The sequence below is a fragment of the Dendroctonus ponderosae genome, unplaced genomic scaffold (genome assembly GCF_020466585.1).
Source record: "Dendroctonus ponderosae isolate FM_Combo_2020 unplaced genomic scaffold, Dpon_F_20191213v2 Dpon_F_20191213_2, whole genome shotgun sequence".
In the NCBI taxonomy this organism is placed as follows: Eukaryota; Metazoa; Arthropoda; class Insecta; order Coleoptera; family Curculionidae; genus Dendroctonus; species Dendroctonus ponderosae.
The window spans coordinates 5,416,020-5,430,514 of NW_026018165.1; the positions used below are offsets into that span (position 1 = coordinate 5,416,020).

At 33.2% G+C, this 14,495-nt stretch overlaps 1 protein-coding gene across 2 annotated transcripts; it reads right to left on the reverse strand.

The window, feature by feature from the left end:
• Positions 1–237: 237 nt before the first annotated feature.
• LOC109538376 lies at positions 238–6,341 on the reverse strand. 2 transcript variants are annotated; one of them, XM_019905593.2, is made up of 15 exons: positions 6,037–6,340; positions 5,818–5,980; positions 5,415–5,541; positions 4,990–5,132; positions 4,786–4,875; positions 4,624–4,659; positions 4,209–4,238; positions 4,112–4,141; positions 3,797–3,826; positions 3,688–3,717; positions 3,191–3,235; positions 2,702–2,746; positions 2,572–2,625; positions 2,112–2,162; positions 238–2,004 (listed from the first exon to the last, which is right to left on the reverse strand). In XM_019905593.2, exons 1-15 carry the CDS (start codon positions 6,068–6,070, stop codon positions 498–500), a joined length of 2,415 nt encoding a protein of 804 aa, XP_019761152.2. In that variant the 5' UTR covers positions 6,071–6,340; the 3' UTR covers positions 238–497. The 2 variants fall into 2 exon arrangements, with proteins under 2 accessions (XP_019761152.2, XP_048519620.1); XM_048663663.1 differs by lacking the exon at positions 4,624–4,659 and having other exon boundaries at positions 6,037–6,341.
• Positions 6,342–14,495: the final 8,154 nt, after the last annotated feature.

Below are 14,495 nucleotides of genomic sequence, written 5' to 3' on the forward strand. Positions count from 1 at the left end.
GTTATTATATTCCCTACTAACTTTATGTGCATCTGAGCAACCTTTACACAAATGTTAATGTAGACATACGTTTTCAAGTAAATTTATTTAACATGCTCATGCTGTTAGAAATGTTAAATGAGCGAACCTCAGTTTTTCCCACACACTTTCTAGTCATTAATATTGCTAGATCGTATAAAATTTCAATGATGAATTCTCCTTTGATTATGAAAGAAATACAAGTCTTGAACTTTTTGCTCGATTTGCCAAAAAATTTATTGTTATAGAACAGACTGAAACCAATGCTTTTTCCAGTTAAAGATAGTCAAATTTTAGTTTTCCACGTTCTTAGAAATTATCGACAAAAAATTGAAATAATTGTATTTTGTTACGGTAATTGACGTTAATGTTGACGATAATTTGTCCTAAAGCAGCCTATAATTTTGCAAATTTCAAGTCTTTTGTAGTATTTTCTATTATCAAATTTTCAATATGTGAATGTCAATAAATTTAACTAACTAATTACATTTTCGGTTCCTTAAAACAAACACTCCTTCCAATTTTGTGGGCAAAGTTCTCGGTTTCTTCTTAGTAGACTTCATCACTTCAAAAGTGGTATAACTAGAAAATTTGGTGATTTTCGTTATTGCATATCTTATAACACCATTCACTGAGTCTCCGCCATCTACTCGCGCCTCCGCACTTTTCTGGGAAACAGAAGTTGTACTTGTGCCGCATCCACATATTCTAACCTTGTTGCTCATGCCATTCAGATTCTGTGTGGCACTGTGACTGCATTTGCACGAAGCCGCTCTCTTTTTTATGGACGACTTTTTTGGACACGGGACGAGGCATCCGCATGATGTCGATGAATCTTTGGTAGTGTCAGAGTCTTCAAATTGGGCAGCACAGCTTCTCCTTTCCGATTTTGCTCTCGGGCAACCCAAAATGCAAGTATAGGACGTTGACGATTCTTTGGTAGCTGAAGAGCCTTCTCGACTACTACTAGTTGACGACCCTTTGCATGTTGCATTCACTTTTATTTCAATCTGCTTGCAGCCTGAGTCAGTTGTGTTGCTCGAAGTTTCAGTGGTGTCACTGCATTTGCAACAGGCGCACTCATCTGAATTTAATCGATTCTTATTCCTTCCAGGATGAAATGGGTCACGATGAGATAACGAACTTTTTCTTCTATGTAGCGAAGAGTCACTTTTAAGCAGATGTGGATCGTTCAAGGGTTTTGTTGTGTTATAGGGGCATTGACACTGCCTTGAACGAGAGCGCGAAGTTCTCTGTTCGGAACTAAGTTTTTTTTGGGATTTAGATGCATGACCGGAACGGGACTTATGAAGTTTCAGGGCTGAATGTTGGGCAACGGGATGATCTAGCCTATGTTGATTTGATACATGATGGTCCGGTAGATGATTTTGAGGTGTTTGATAATGACTATATGGCGACTGGTGATGTTCCTCCGTAACATGATGCGGTAGTGGATGGTCTGAATGCTTTTGATGTTGTCGCCGCATCGCTGCCTCGTATGGCAAGCAAGTTGGGCAAGTACATGGAGGATCGGTCTCAGGATAATGAGCCCTATGATGGTCATCGTGGTTTTGATCATTTGAAAATTCATGATTAGGCTGTTGAGAAGTCAGCGAATTTTCATCCGATGGATCGTGAGAAGCTATTTGATGTTCTGAACAATGGTTGTTGGATGATATTGTTGGTTGATGCGAGAACGATAAACTCTTTGAATGACTGGATAGCTTTGGTGATTGTTCAGAATGCGATAGGTTTGACTCTACAGACGTGTAATTTACACAAACTGCTGAAGGCAAAGTACACACGAGCAAAGGTCCGCATTTGCACACCTCTTCCACTTGACATGGACATTCTCGCACTTCTTTGGATTCCTTAGAAACATTTGACAACGATTTGACTTTCTCTTCAATTGCTGCGGTTTCGGTTTGAGAAGAGGAGGTTTGACTTGCGGGTTCGGTGATTATTGAGCTTTCTCTTGTTTCTGGACTAAATAAAAATTATTAGTACCATCCATTACTTTGGAGAATGTAATGTTAATAATAGGCAGATGTTGCCAATAAGGTTTTAGTTGATGGGCAGTAAAAATTGTATACCTTTCAGTAGCAGACGCAGCATTAACGGATTCTACGTTGCTCAAAGTCGACCTGAAACAACACAATTTTTTTTCGTGTGTCGTATCTTTTTAAATTTAGCTAGACTTTAGTTTAAAATTTGAATGTTTCTATTAAATCAATAAAATCTCCAAACAATTAATAATAAGGCTTACGCTCTAAATTTATAAATCAAATTAAAGATAAATATATGCATAGAAGCTCTCTTATGAACCGTTTTTAACCGTGTTTAAGCGTGAAGAAAACTGGGCACCTTATGGAAAGATAATTTAAGTACATATATATCTGGTTCATCGGAAATTCGATTTTATATGTTTGTACGCAATTTTCGAGCAATTTTTGTAGTCTAGTCTTACTAGGTAATGGGTACAGTATAAACTAAATATTTACTAAATAAATTAATAAAATATTTGACGCAAATAAGATTTGGAAACGGACTTACTTTTTATCCGATACGCTTTTTTCAACGGCACTTTCTTCAGAAATCTTGATTGTACTGAAATTTAAGAAGAAAATTAATGCAAACATTTTAATTAATGCGAAAGGATTAAAAAAATTAGATAATAACTTACTTTTCCGATTTTGCTGTCTGGAAACTTTCTTGCTTCACAAGAGACCTGAAATAAATGTTCAAATGTCTTAAATTAGTGGCATATTCTCCTTTTCATCATTCGCTAATATAAAAAAACCTAAAAAAATTTAAATTCAGTTAATATATTCAGCGAAAAATATTTATGAAAATTTATTTTTAAAGTTACTTCAATTATTTTATGTCACTTGTGTTTATATGTTCTCTATAGCAGGTAATTTTTCAGCAGTTTTTAGAGAATATAATTCAAATACGTTCTCACTTTACTTTCGAGTTTAGTTACTACACTTGGCATTGTTCATGACGGTTATCAAGAAAAATCCTATATAAAAAAACTGGCCTTTATTAAGGATATAACGTATCAATTCCTCACTTCAACTTGATTTAGTTTATTAATTGACGTTGTGAATATAGTACAAAAAGTGGTTTGATTAATTCTAAGGTCTTAATATAGTTTTAATCTACAACTTACTTTGGTGAGCTGTCCGTTCTAAGGTTTTCTTCTTTAGCCATTGACCTAAATTAAAAGAATTTCATCATAATTAATTCCTAAGTGCAGTTTTTACGATTTTAAAGATTTACTTTCGTCGACTGGATATATTTCAAGTCAATTTATTTTAAATTACGACGTTTCTTTTACATCTATGAAAATGATGGAAGATTGTGAGGCGTAATCAACAATTTTGCTAAAGTCGCATACTAGTAGAAGTTGTGTACTATGAGTTATTTATTGCCTCTTAACGTGCAACTATAAGTTTATTAGTTGCTCCAAATATAAAAATCCAATACTAAAAGGCAGGTTACTGAACAATTTCTCAAATTTCATGTAATAAAGCCAGGTATCAATGTTTCACATTATTTGATAAGGGTTCATCTGGATTGAAAAACGTATTATACAAATTTCTTACCTTTCGGCATTAAGTCAAAGTTAAATAATCACACGTTATTTTAATACTGAACTGAGCTTACCCTAACGAGCTTTCTATTGCAGTAGGAATCCTACAAAAAAAACGTGAACATATTTAGGTACACAAGGAGCATAATTGCAAAGCATTTTTTTTAATCTAAGTTAACTTACTGCACTGCACTTTCCTTCGGGGGCGGTGGTCTATAAAAGAATTTAAAAAATAAATTCACAAATATTGTTTAAAATCTAAACGCTAATACTAATTGCATTTAAGCATCATTAATTACATACAAATAAGGTGCTAAAAATTCGCTTTAGAATAGCTCATATTGATAATTCAACTAATTAAGAGACATTGCCTTAGCAGTAAGCTATTAATTAGCGAACTGAAATATTAGTTATTAATATCAGTTTCCTAATTTTTTTGGCCCTAATACATAGGTAGTTATTTCCGAGTAAATGTTAGCAGGATTAAGGTAAACTTACTTTAACTCAGTATCTTTTGGGGAAGGAATGCTGAAAAATAAAGCATAGTTTCAGTCGAATGTACTATCTTTAAAACAAATGATGTGGGCCAACTTACTGCAGCGAACTTTCCTTAGATGGAGGCGTCCTGGAATAAAAATACATTTTGTTGGCAATATTATTAACAGTTCCATAAAAAAAACAATATTATAAACACCTACAGTCCTAACAAATTACTAACAACTATCGGTTAGCAGTTCGCAAAATTACAAATGATAGCTGGTTGTAATGTTATAGCAACTTTTCGTTCTGGCCTCTAATTTATGTAAAAGCATTTTAACTGGAAAGAAACTGTCTTTGTTTAATTAAATAAGCTTAAGAGTTAAAGTGGGCTAATTTTAGGCGACTCTAATATTAACTGAATTAGTCCTACTACTTCCCACTATCTATTACATGCTACAATACTAGTTATAAAGATATCATCTAAATTAATAATGTAACATTAAAAGCATATGAATAAACAGTTAACTTACTTCATTGCACTGACATTGGGTTTGATAGAAGAAGCTCTAGAAAAAAGCAAAAATTGAATTGATAAAAAGTATGCTTTAATTGAAATCTATATAAATCTTTATAATTTAGAGTAAAAAATATTGGTCGAATTAATAAACTCTATAAATAGGAATTCAGCGTACCTGGACAAAGGTTGTGGTTCAGTCGATATCCTTTCTAATGACTCTTCACTCTCTGATTCTACGGGCAGGACTAGCTCGGTAGATTGTGGTCTATTGAAAATAATTCTAATAAACTTTTCAACCAATAATATTCAAAATGACTAGTTCTAAATACTGTTGAAAGTAGTTAATACTTAGTTTTGGAAAAATAGTGCAACTTCTTACGTCTCTTGATCCGTATCAGATGGCGGGTTTTGTTCAGGACACTCACTGCACATTTCAAATAGAGCAGACAATCCTGCTAAAATTTGCTCATCGACAGTCGGGCCCAAAAATCGTCCATAAATATTTGGTCCGCAAACGCAAATCTCCAAAAATAATCATGTTGTTTCAAGTAAGACTAACCCATGAGTGTATGATAGATTTACAAGTTTTCATGCCAACAGAAAACATGTTTTTTCAATGCTGATTAGTTAACTATACCTAATTAATGGCTTACTAGCTTTAATCAAAAAAGCACCCAACTAATTACGTAAAATGTAACAAATTTTTAAATTATGTTTATCGTTAAATAAGATTAGCTGTTTTAATAAGCTTGCGTTCTTCGAAATTAAAATTTTCTTTATAATCTGAACTCTTGAACGACTTACATCATTGGTGTCAATAATTCCAAGCCCTTGACCATGGGACTTTCCAACTTCTTTTCCACTGTGCTGAGACTGCTTACTATGGGGCGATTCAGACTGATGTCTTTGGCTTGCATCATAACTTTTTGATCTAAGCAGGAAATGTTTTAAATTGATGTTGAGGAAAACGTCATGCTTAAATGTCCCATTTTAAATATATCTACATGTTTAATCTAAAGCTTGCAGCAAGGGAAATGTGAACGTGGTCGTTAAATGAGTTGCAAGTTTTTTTTAAATACTTTCAATTTAATGTTTAATGACTTTTAATGGCTTTAATTGGCTTAGTAAATAGTTGATTAGTTTTAGCTAAAAAAATTGTGCACTCAGTTAATAGTAAGGAAAAAAAATAAGATCAATTCTGTGATACCTAGTTGGAAGGTGCCCTTTATTACGAGAGTGATGTTCGCTTTTGCTCCGTTCGTTTTGGTGGGTTGGATGATGAGCGCCATCGTGTTGATGGAAATGCTTGGCATCTTGAGCATTGTGGGTGCCGTGAGCATGATGAACACCAGCATACTGGCTAGTTTTTCCTTAAAATTCGTAAATTCTTCTTAAAACGGGAATCAACATAAGTTCCATATATTACCCGATACGGATTGCTTCTTGTGATTATGTGACATATCCGCAGTATTTTCGATTCGTCTTCAATTTAAATATATGCATCAACATGAAGTTTCGTACTAGATATTTTCCTATAAAATTTGCCAAAAATATTTTGGCAATGTTTCAATGTCACACTGTCAAGCAGTTGATCAATGTTCACAGTATGTATCTTAATATTAACGTTTTCAATCAGTACTTAAATACTTATTATGCGAGAACATGATTATGAGAAGTCTTCTATTCAAGAGCATTAAGCAACAATCAAAAAAAGTTTCAATTATTTTTACTTTAAACGAAAATTTTAGTCACTTGTGCTATCGCAATCAAACTAACGCTTGGAAAAAGTATAATATCTACTTCTTCTTAGAGTGCCTATCCGTTCCAGATGTTGGCTATCATGTTGGCAATTCGAACTCTGTTACAGCGGCGCGGATTAGCTGAGTGGTTGATTGGTTGAACCACGTTGTTAAATTTTTCAACCACGATATTCTCCTTCTGCGCACTCCTCTAGCTCCATATACCTTGCCTTGGAGGAGGTCTTCTGCAAAAGGACATGTTTACTATCATTGCGCATTATATGTCCCAGATATTGTAGCTTTCGAGTCTTAACTGTATCAAGAACTTCTTTTTCCTTTCCCATCTTTCTCAGCACCTCCGTATTTGTTATTTTCTATGTCCAAGGTATTCGTTGGATTCTTCAGTACAGCCAGATTTCAAATGCCTCGAGTTTTTTGGAGAAGGCCTCCGTAAGCGTCCACGATTCAGCCCCATAAAAAGGGTCGAAAACACGTAGCATCGCAATAGGCGAATTTTTGTTGCAAGCGGAAAGTCGTAGCTGGTAAGGACTTTTTCATTCTGATAAATACCGCTCTGGTTTTTTTAATACACGTTCTGACTTCCACAGAATAGTCCCAGTCATCATTTACGTTCGTGCCCAGGTATGTGTATTCGTTGACATTTTCTAAAGGAGTTCCGTCTACCAATAAAGTACCGCGGGTGTTTTGGTTTTTACTGATTATCACGAACTTTGTTTTTCTGTAAAAATAACGGTATCATCCGCATACCTTATGTTATTCAATCAATTCTCCATTTAGTAGGATTCCAGCTTCAGTATGTTGAAGGACTTCTCTGAAGATGCCTTCCGAGTACAGATTGAACATTACAGGAGACAGTATGCATCCCTGTATTACACCACGCAATATTTGTGCCTCTTCCGTTGTCTACCCTGACACAAGCCCTCTGATTCCAGTAGAGATTTCTGATGATTTTGAGGATCTTCCCATCCAGGTCAGCTTTTTGCAGAACTTCCATTATTTTTGTCTGTCGCACTTGGTCAAACGTCTTCCTGTAATCCACGAAATATGGATGTATACATGGCAGTATCGCATCCCTGTATCGCTGAAACAGCAGCTGGATCGAAAATACAGCTCTCTAGTCCTTACAGCCCTTCTAAAGCCGGATTGATTCTACACAGGTTAAAAATTCTAAAGTGAATTATCTTCAGGAATATCTTCAGTAGATGGCTCATTAAGCTTATTGTATGACACTCGCTACATATCCTAGCATTAGGCTTTTTGAGAAGGGTAACAAATTCAGATTTGAGCCATTCCGTCGGTATGACGCCCTTATCATAGATCACATTGAACGCTCTTGCAAGCCACCCTAGATTCCTCCCCTCGATCAACTTCAATATATCAGCCGGAATTCCAAATAATCTTTACGGTGAAGAAAAATAAGTATTATTTGCATATGAAATATCCTCTGTTTACAGTTTTTTGTTTATTTCTTTTGGCCTGAGCAAATTTTAAAATTTTACTTACAAATGTTTTGAGCTCAATAGATTTATGTCGTTATACCAATCATTCCAGAGATACAGATGGTAGACAGTTTGAGTCGAGAAAAAAAAATGTTTACAAACAATTTTATTTCTTCAAATTTTCGCATATCTCTCTACTCTCTGCCTCTACTATAGTCAAGTAGTTCTGGAAGTTTAGAATTATCTGCAATATTTATTGATTTTGTTTTGTTAATAAATTGAGACTCAGAAGTGAAAATTTCTCTTAAACGATTGATTTTCTTTGACATCACCGTATTAAATTTTCTCTACTTTACTACTCAAACTAGATTTTTTTAAAATCCAATTCGAGTATTTAATTCATCAACAGTGCTTACTAGTATTTTGAATAACACGAATTCTAACTTGTCGCGTATGGTTTAATCTATAGGATTAAAATCTGGGCTAATAGAAGGCCAGATGTTCTGCTCGAGAACTTCTGGTCAATTTTTTTTATAAATATTTCAAAGTGCTGGGTGAGTGAGCAAGTTATATGGTTGTTCAATATAATGATCAAAAATACTTTTGAATTTCACGAAGAATGAAACTTAATATTCTGTATTGATATATCTCAGGATGAGATTCTTATGGAAGTCATTTTTTAACAAAATGTTTGTTGTCTTATAAACAGCTCTGCAGGGGAATTTGTATGCCTTTGAACTTGCTGCTAGTAGATTTTTTAAGGAGTGTTTTTTCTGCATGTATCACCCATGTTTACAACAACTTTTAAAATTTACGTCTTTACGAAGATAAAATGAACGTTGGCTTTTAAATATTTATATCAGACAATACAGTGTAAGTATACACCTAATTTTAAGTGCTAGTTGTGCTTTGAGAGCTTACGTTTTTGATATTTTTTAATATTGCCAACTTTACTTTTCACTTGCATATGGACCCTGCTGATCATGAATTTGTCGCAACTTCCAACAGAAATGAAGTAAAATCGTTAACCAATAAAGCAAATTACTTAAGATCAAACTATTGTCTATTTTAGTATTTACACCTCTATATTAGTTTTCTTATGGGTGATAGCATTTTCGCCGAGCCATCGAAAGGCAGGAACAAGATGACTTCAAATTTTTTATTTATTAGTAAACTAAAAAAAAAAGAGTAGAGAAGTTGTCTTATATCCTGTCTAAAAAAATATATATTTGATGCTCATTTTAGTACTTAAATTGAAATTAGCTATTATCTCATTGGAAGAAACCAAATTGAAATTGATCTAGCGTTAAAAGCAAAATAAATGAAGCATAATGATTGCAAGTCTCAGGCAACGTACGCTCAAAGTACCTTTTTTGTGGAGGATTTTAAAATGCTGATTTTCCTCTAAGGAATTGAAGAAGCAATATATAATCATCTGCATTTTGGAAGCTGCTTCGTACGTATTTACCGAATATATGTAACTATATTAATGACAATATCGAGCGTCTCATCTTCTCCGCTTCAATTTTTTAGACCTGCAAATCTACCAATTAAAAGCTGATTCAGCGTCGTTTCTTCTTCTAGGTGCACCTATATGACCGATTCAAACCAAATAATATGAAAGCCTGCTAATTCAGGGTTCTTTACATGCGAACCTCGTACAAAACGAAGCAGTACATGCAGATAAGTCCAAAGACACGACATCAACACAAAGATCAAGAGAGAGTGGCCCCCCTGACATAGTGCCTTAGCTTGGCCGAGTAAGTTTACTCAGTCAGTGTGTCGGTGTGCTAAAACTGCTAAACACGTAACCTGCTTCAAGTTCTTCGTCTCAGCTGTTTCTACTTAAGACACTACATCATTGCATTCCCAGTGAATTGGTTCAGCAGGATACGCACGAGACGATATGAGACTGATAGTGGAAGCTTACTAGGTGAGTAGGTCACTTCTCGCTTTGTTTTGGTGTTGGACTAATTCTAGGTTCGGCTTACACATATAATTAGTTCCCATTAGCCGTATTTATATTTCCCCAAACCTTGAGCGGAAATTGCAAACCAATTTTATTATCCCACTAAAACCGCCTACAATGAGTAAACTGAGCCCAGTCGGTCGATTCAGTTTTATACGGTTACATTGGTAGGGCATTAGGGTGGGGGTTATTGAATTATTACCAGTTCTTCATTTAGATTTCCAATCTAAAATTCTTCCATTTATACTCGCAATTAACAATTCAGTCAATTTTTGCTAGCACCGTCTAGTACAACTTTCTTGGTGTTGTCGCTGGCTTCTTTGCACAATTAGGACATGATTAATTGATTTGTATTTCCTGCACCAATACGGTCAATTACATTCTATAATCTGCATTTTTTCCCAATATTGCTCGGATTGATAGATCAATGCTCACCAATAAAATATGTTGTTCCTCAAGCGTCTCAGATCCTACTCGAAGCATTGTAAAAAAATCTAGGTTAACATAAATTGGATAATATCCTTTCTAAGATTTTAGAAATGATCTTTTCATTTCGCGTTCTTTAAGTGGTTTACGAGGAGAATTACATATCTAATAAATGTAGGAAAAATTCCTCACATAAGAAAGTACCTTCATAAATATGTTTAGTGCGGCTTGACCTAGAAGCTATGCTAAACTAAGTTCCGACCTGTAGAGAGATAACTACTAAAAAACTTTATTTATCAAAAAATATTCGTTCTTAAATAAGCTATCTTTGCTTTAATTGAAATTTAAGCTTTTAGTACATTAGTAGAGTACTATAAAACGTGGCTAACTCTCGAGGATTGGTAAATTTTGGTTAAATTATTCAATCAAGTGTTTTTTTTTACAGTGAATCGCTTTAAATTGGAATTTGGTTTAACTGGAGTTTCTCAACACTCAATAATTTGATTATCCGCTTTAATAGTGCGTTGAGTCAAATATGGCATATCCACTTTTGATAGTTGCAAAACCTATTAAGTAAATTATGCATACTTTCGTAATAAGTTTTTTTCATTTAATAAATCACACGGTTGGAACAATTTTCACGGCTTCAGGTATATTTATGCATGATCATCAATATTAAAACAAACAAAGAAACGTGATTCCCTAATAATAACCGTTTTTTCCGTTCCATTTTATTTATCATATTATCTGGCGTTTGCTGATCACAATATGTACTGCTCGTTTTCTATTCTATTTATTTCTCGTAAACATATTTATTATCAGCTTTATTTCAGTATATATTAATTATTCTTTCTGCGTATTACATAATTTGCCGAACATGAGCCTATGATCCTAATGATTTTTTCTCAATATTCTTCAATTTTTCTGTTATACCCTGCAAGTTCTCGGGTGCTTCTGCTCGAAGTCTCATCAGCATGTAATATGCTATTTATTGTGCTCTCATTAGTTCTGACGCTATTACGTTCCTTTGCATTTATTTGGATAATAATTGCGGATTAGGGGTAGCAATCAAGAGAAACTAAAAACAGAGATCAAGATTTATCGACAACTTCACTAATTTTCAGTTTCCCATCGGCCCCCAAATGGCTTTTGAATGTAACTTTTTTTTCAATTTTCGTCAGTTGAGATATCTGTCCTTGCCTACCTACATATGTATCTCTCATTTTATGTTAACGAAAATATAATAAAACTAAAACCATATATTTTTTAAAAGCTTCATTGATTGCACTTACTGTTAATTTTTCTGAAATTATCTGGTCAAGAAAATGGAGCATGTCAATACAGAGAAGTGAACATAAATTGAAACACGCAGTTGTGATGATGCAAGAGAAATGTTGTCAATAGAACTTTAAAAACAAAATGAGAGAGAAATACCAACATACTTAATTTTTGTTTTTTTTAGGAAGCTCTGAAGCTACAACTTTTTCAGAAGGATTGTCTACTGCTACAATGCCAGACAATTGTAAATCAATGACTCTAAGAGATGCCAACAATAACACCTATCCAGCGCCAGTGAATAATAACATAAACAGGAGTTCTAATATTCCGGGGCCCAAGCAGCGAAGCATCCAGGTGACTGCCAAGGTCTTATTTGGTTCCGTTCATGCGATTAACAGGCTCAAAGAAGCCGAGAAGGCAGCTAGGGAAAATAAAAGGATATAATATAGAGTGAATAATATTTTGTCTGTGAGTGTCTATAAATCAGGGTGTACCTGATGAAGGTTAAGAGCGTTGCAAACCGAAACAATATAACAAATTGTGATGATACAATGCTTAAAATTATTTATAGCACTTCATGTGAAGTTGGCTGGAAGCAAAGTGTGATGGACTGACATAGTTTTACTTTAAATTGCTAAAAATGTATTATTTTTAGCTCATTCTATATTTTATGCATGGGGTACCAATCTTAACACAAAGTATCGCATTTAGCTTTTTAACTGTGAATATTTAATGTCCATATTTAAATACACTGTTTAGTTCTTCGGTGAGTTGTTAATCTTTAAATTGTCTAAATATGTCATTTTAATTAAAATAAATGTATATAATTGTGTACTTAAATAAGTCTCATTTTTGTAACAACATCAATTGAATTGAGCTGATTGGTAATTTGCTATTGTGAATAATTTATCAGAATATGTTTTGTTTTTATGAAGAAAATTCGGGGCTGAATAATGTAAAAGAATTTTAATTTAATTTAAAAAAAATGCCTTGATGAATCGAAATACAATATCATTAGTTTATAGCAAAACTGAACGGTTATTTAATATTGTTTAAGTAATTAAGTTTGAGTTATGAAAGATGAATTGTCAATTTTATATACATATATAATATATATCATTTTTAATATACAATATAAAATGTTTTATTAAGGTTGTTTCACTTATTTGTTAGGTTTTTATTTAATATTGAGTCCAGAAACCGTATTTTGTTTTAGTAATGTTTACAGATTTGGGAAAAGCTAAAAAAGTACTTTGCTACACCATAAACAGATCATATGAAATACTGGTAACAATCAGAAACCACTATGTTCAATCTAAAAATGCAATATTTACTTTCTCTTTATAGAATGTAAAGTGCTAATGCAACGGCTTTAAGCAATATTTTTATTCTAGACATGAATAAATTTATATATTTCTAAACAAATCATATTTGATTCGCAATCATTGAATTTAAATTTAAATTTAATTTTCTTTATTAAATCATCGATAATCTAATTGGTCCCGTTGGGGTTTGCAGAAGAAAAAGTGGATTGCAATGAATTTTTTCTTATAGGTTGAAAAACATTAGCCGTGCGGCTTTGTAACATATTTTACACACATTACTATAAAATGCATGAAATTAAACTCACAATATATGTGAATGAATAATATCATATGTCAAGATTGGTACCAACCTTGCTAGATCAAACAAACGCCGAGAGTGAGTCAAATATAAAAAATTTCAAATGTACCTAAAATCTTAGGTCCACGGAAGTAATAATATCGTTGCTAAACGCTGCAATTTATCAATATAATGCGAATTTTGGATAAACTAACGGAGTTTCATTTCTCCACAAAAACAATGACCGTTTTAATACATTTTGTGTGTGAAAAAGCACATAGCCGTAGAGAAGCCCAGTAAACCGTTACATAACGTTAATTATTTCGGAAAAATAGGACACACGATTATTTTTGTAAATAACGTACATTGCAGACGAATAACTATTTCATGCTTGAAAATATCAATTTTTGGAGATTCATCGAAGCATGATATATTAATTTAGATGTACGAAGTCTTTAAAGCCATTGGCAACTTTCGAGGAATCGCTTTCAAGAATTTGGAGATTTAATAAAAATTACTTACTGTATATTTATACTACGTACTTAATTATATAGACAATAGATTAATATGTATATTTAACCTTAATATATAATATGAGGAGCCAATTTTCTTACATATATATATATATATATATATATTGAATTATTAACTATTAATATATGGTTTAGTGGAATTACATATCACTAAACCAGTTTCATTGTAAAGAAAATATTTCTCACTTTTTCAATGATGCGGTATTGTCAATAAGATGATTAAAGACTGTTAGCTTTTCACATTTTCACATTCATTTCATTCAACTTCTTGCAGCCAGTGCAACAATGAAACTAAAACTAGAAACTCGACTTTTTAAAATGATTTGTCTATTGCAACACATTTTTGTTTTTGTTTTAATTTAATTGCCTGAAACTTTACGATGATAGATACCTGTTTTTATACACGATTGCTGTTGACCTAGATGCTAATTTGTTGAAATTTTTTCTTTGATACATATGTGTTTAAAATAATGATATATTAGTAACATTTATTAGCCGCATACATACCGCCCATTTGGGTTTTTACCCTTTAAAATTATCCAAGCTTTCATTGCTATTTCTGTAAAAAGTAACGAGCGTCGTGCAGGTTTCCAAAGTGAAATCTGCTTCCTTCAAGAAAAATATTATCTGGTATATAAATGTTCTAGGTGTGTCACTTTCTTTGCCCTCGGTCAGTGTCAAGGTTTTCGTTGCTTATTTATCTATCGTGGTGAAAGTGTTGATTATTTTATACATAGATGTATATACTAAACATGCACTTTCTTATGGCAAGAGGAAAAAGGTTGAAACGTGTTGGGTGAATTTGCCAGTTAAATTACATATTTACATCATTTCAATGCGTTTTTTGCTTTCGATATTAAAAATGTGTTCAAACATAA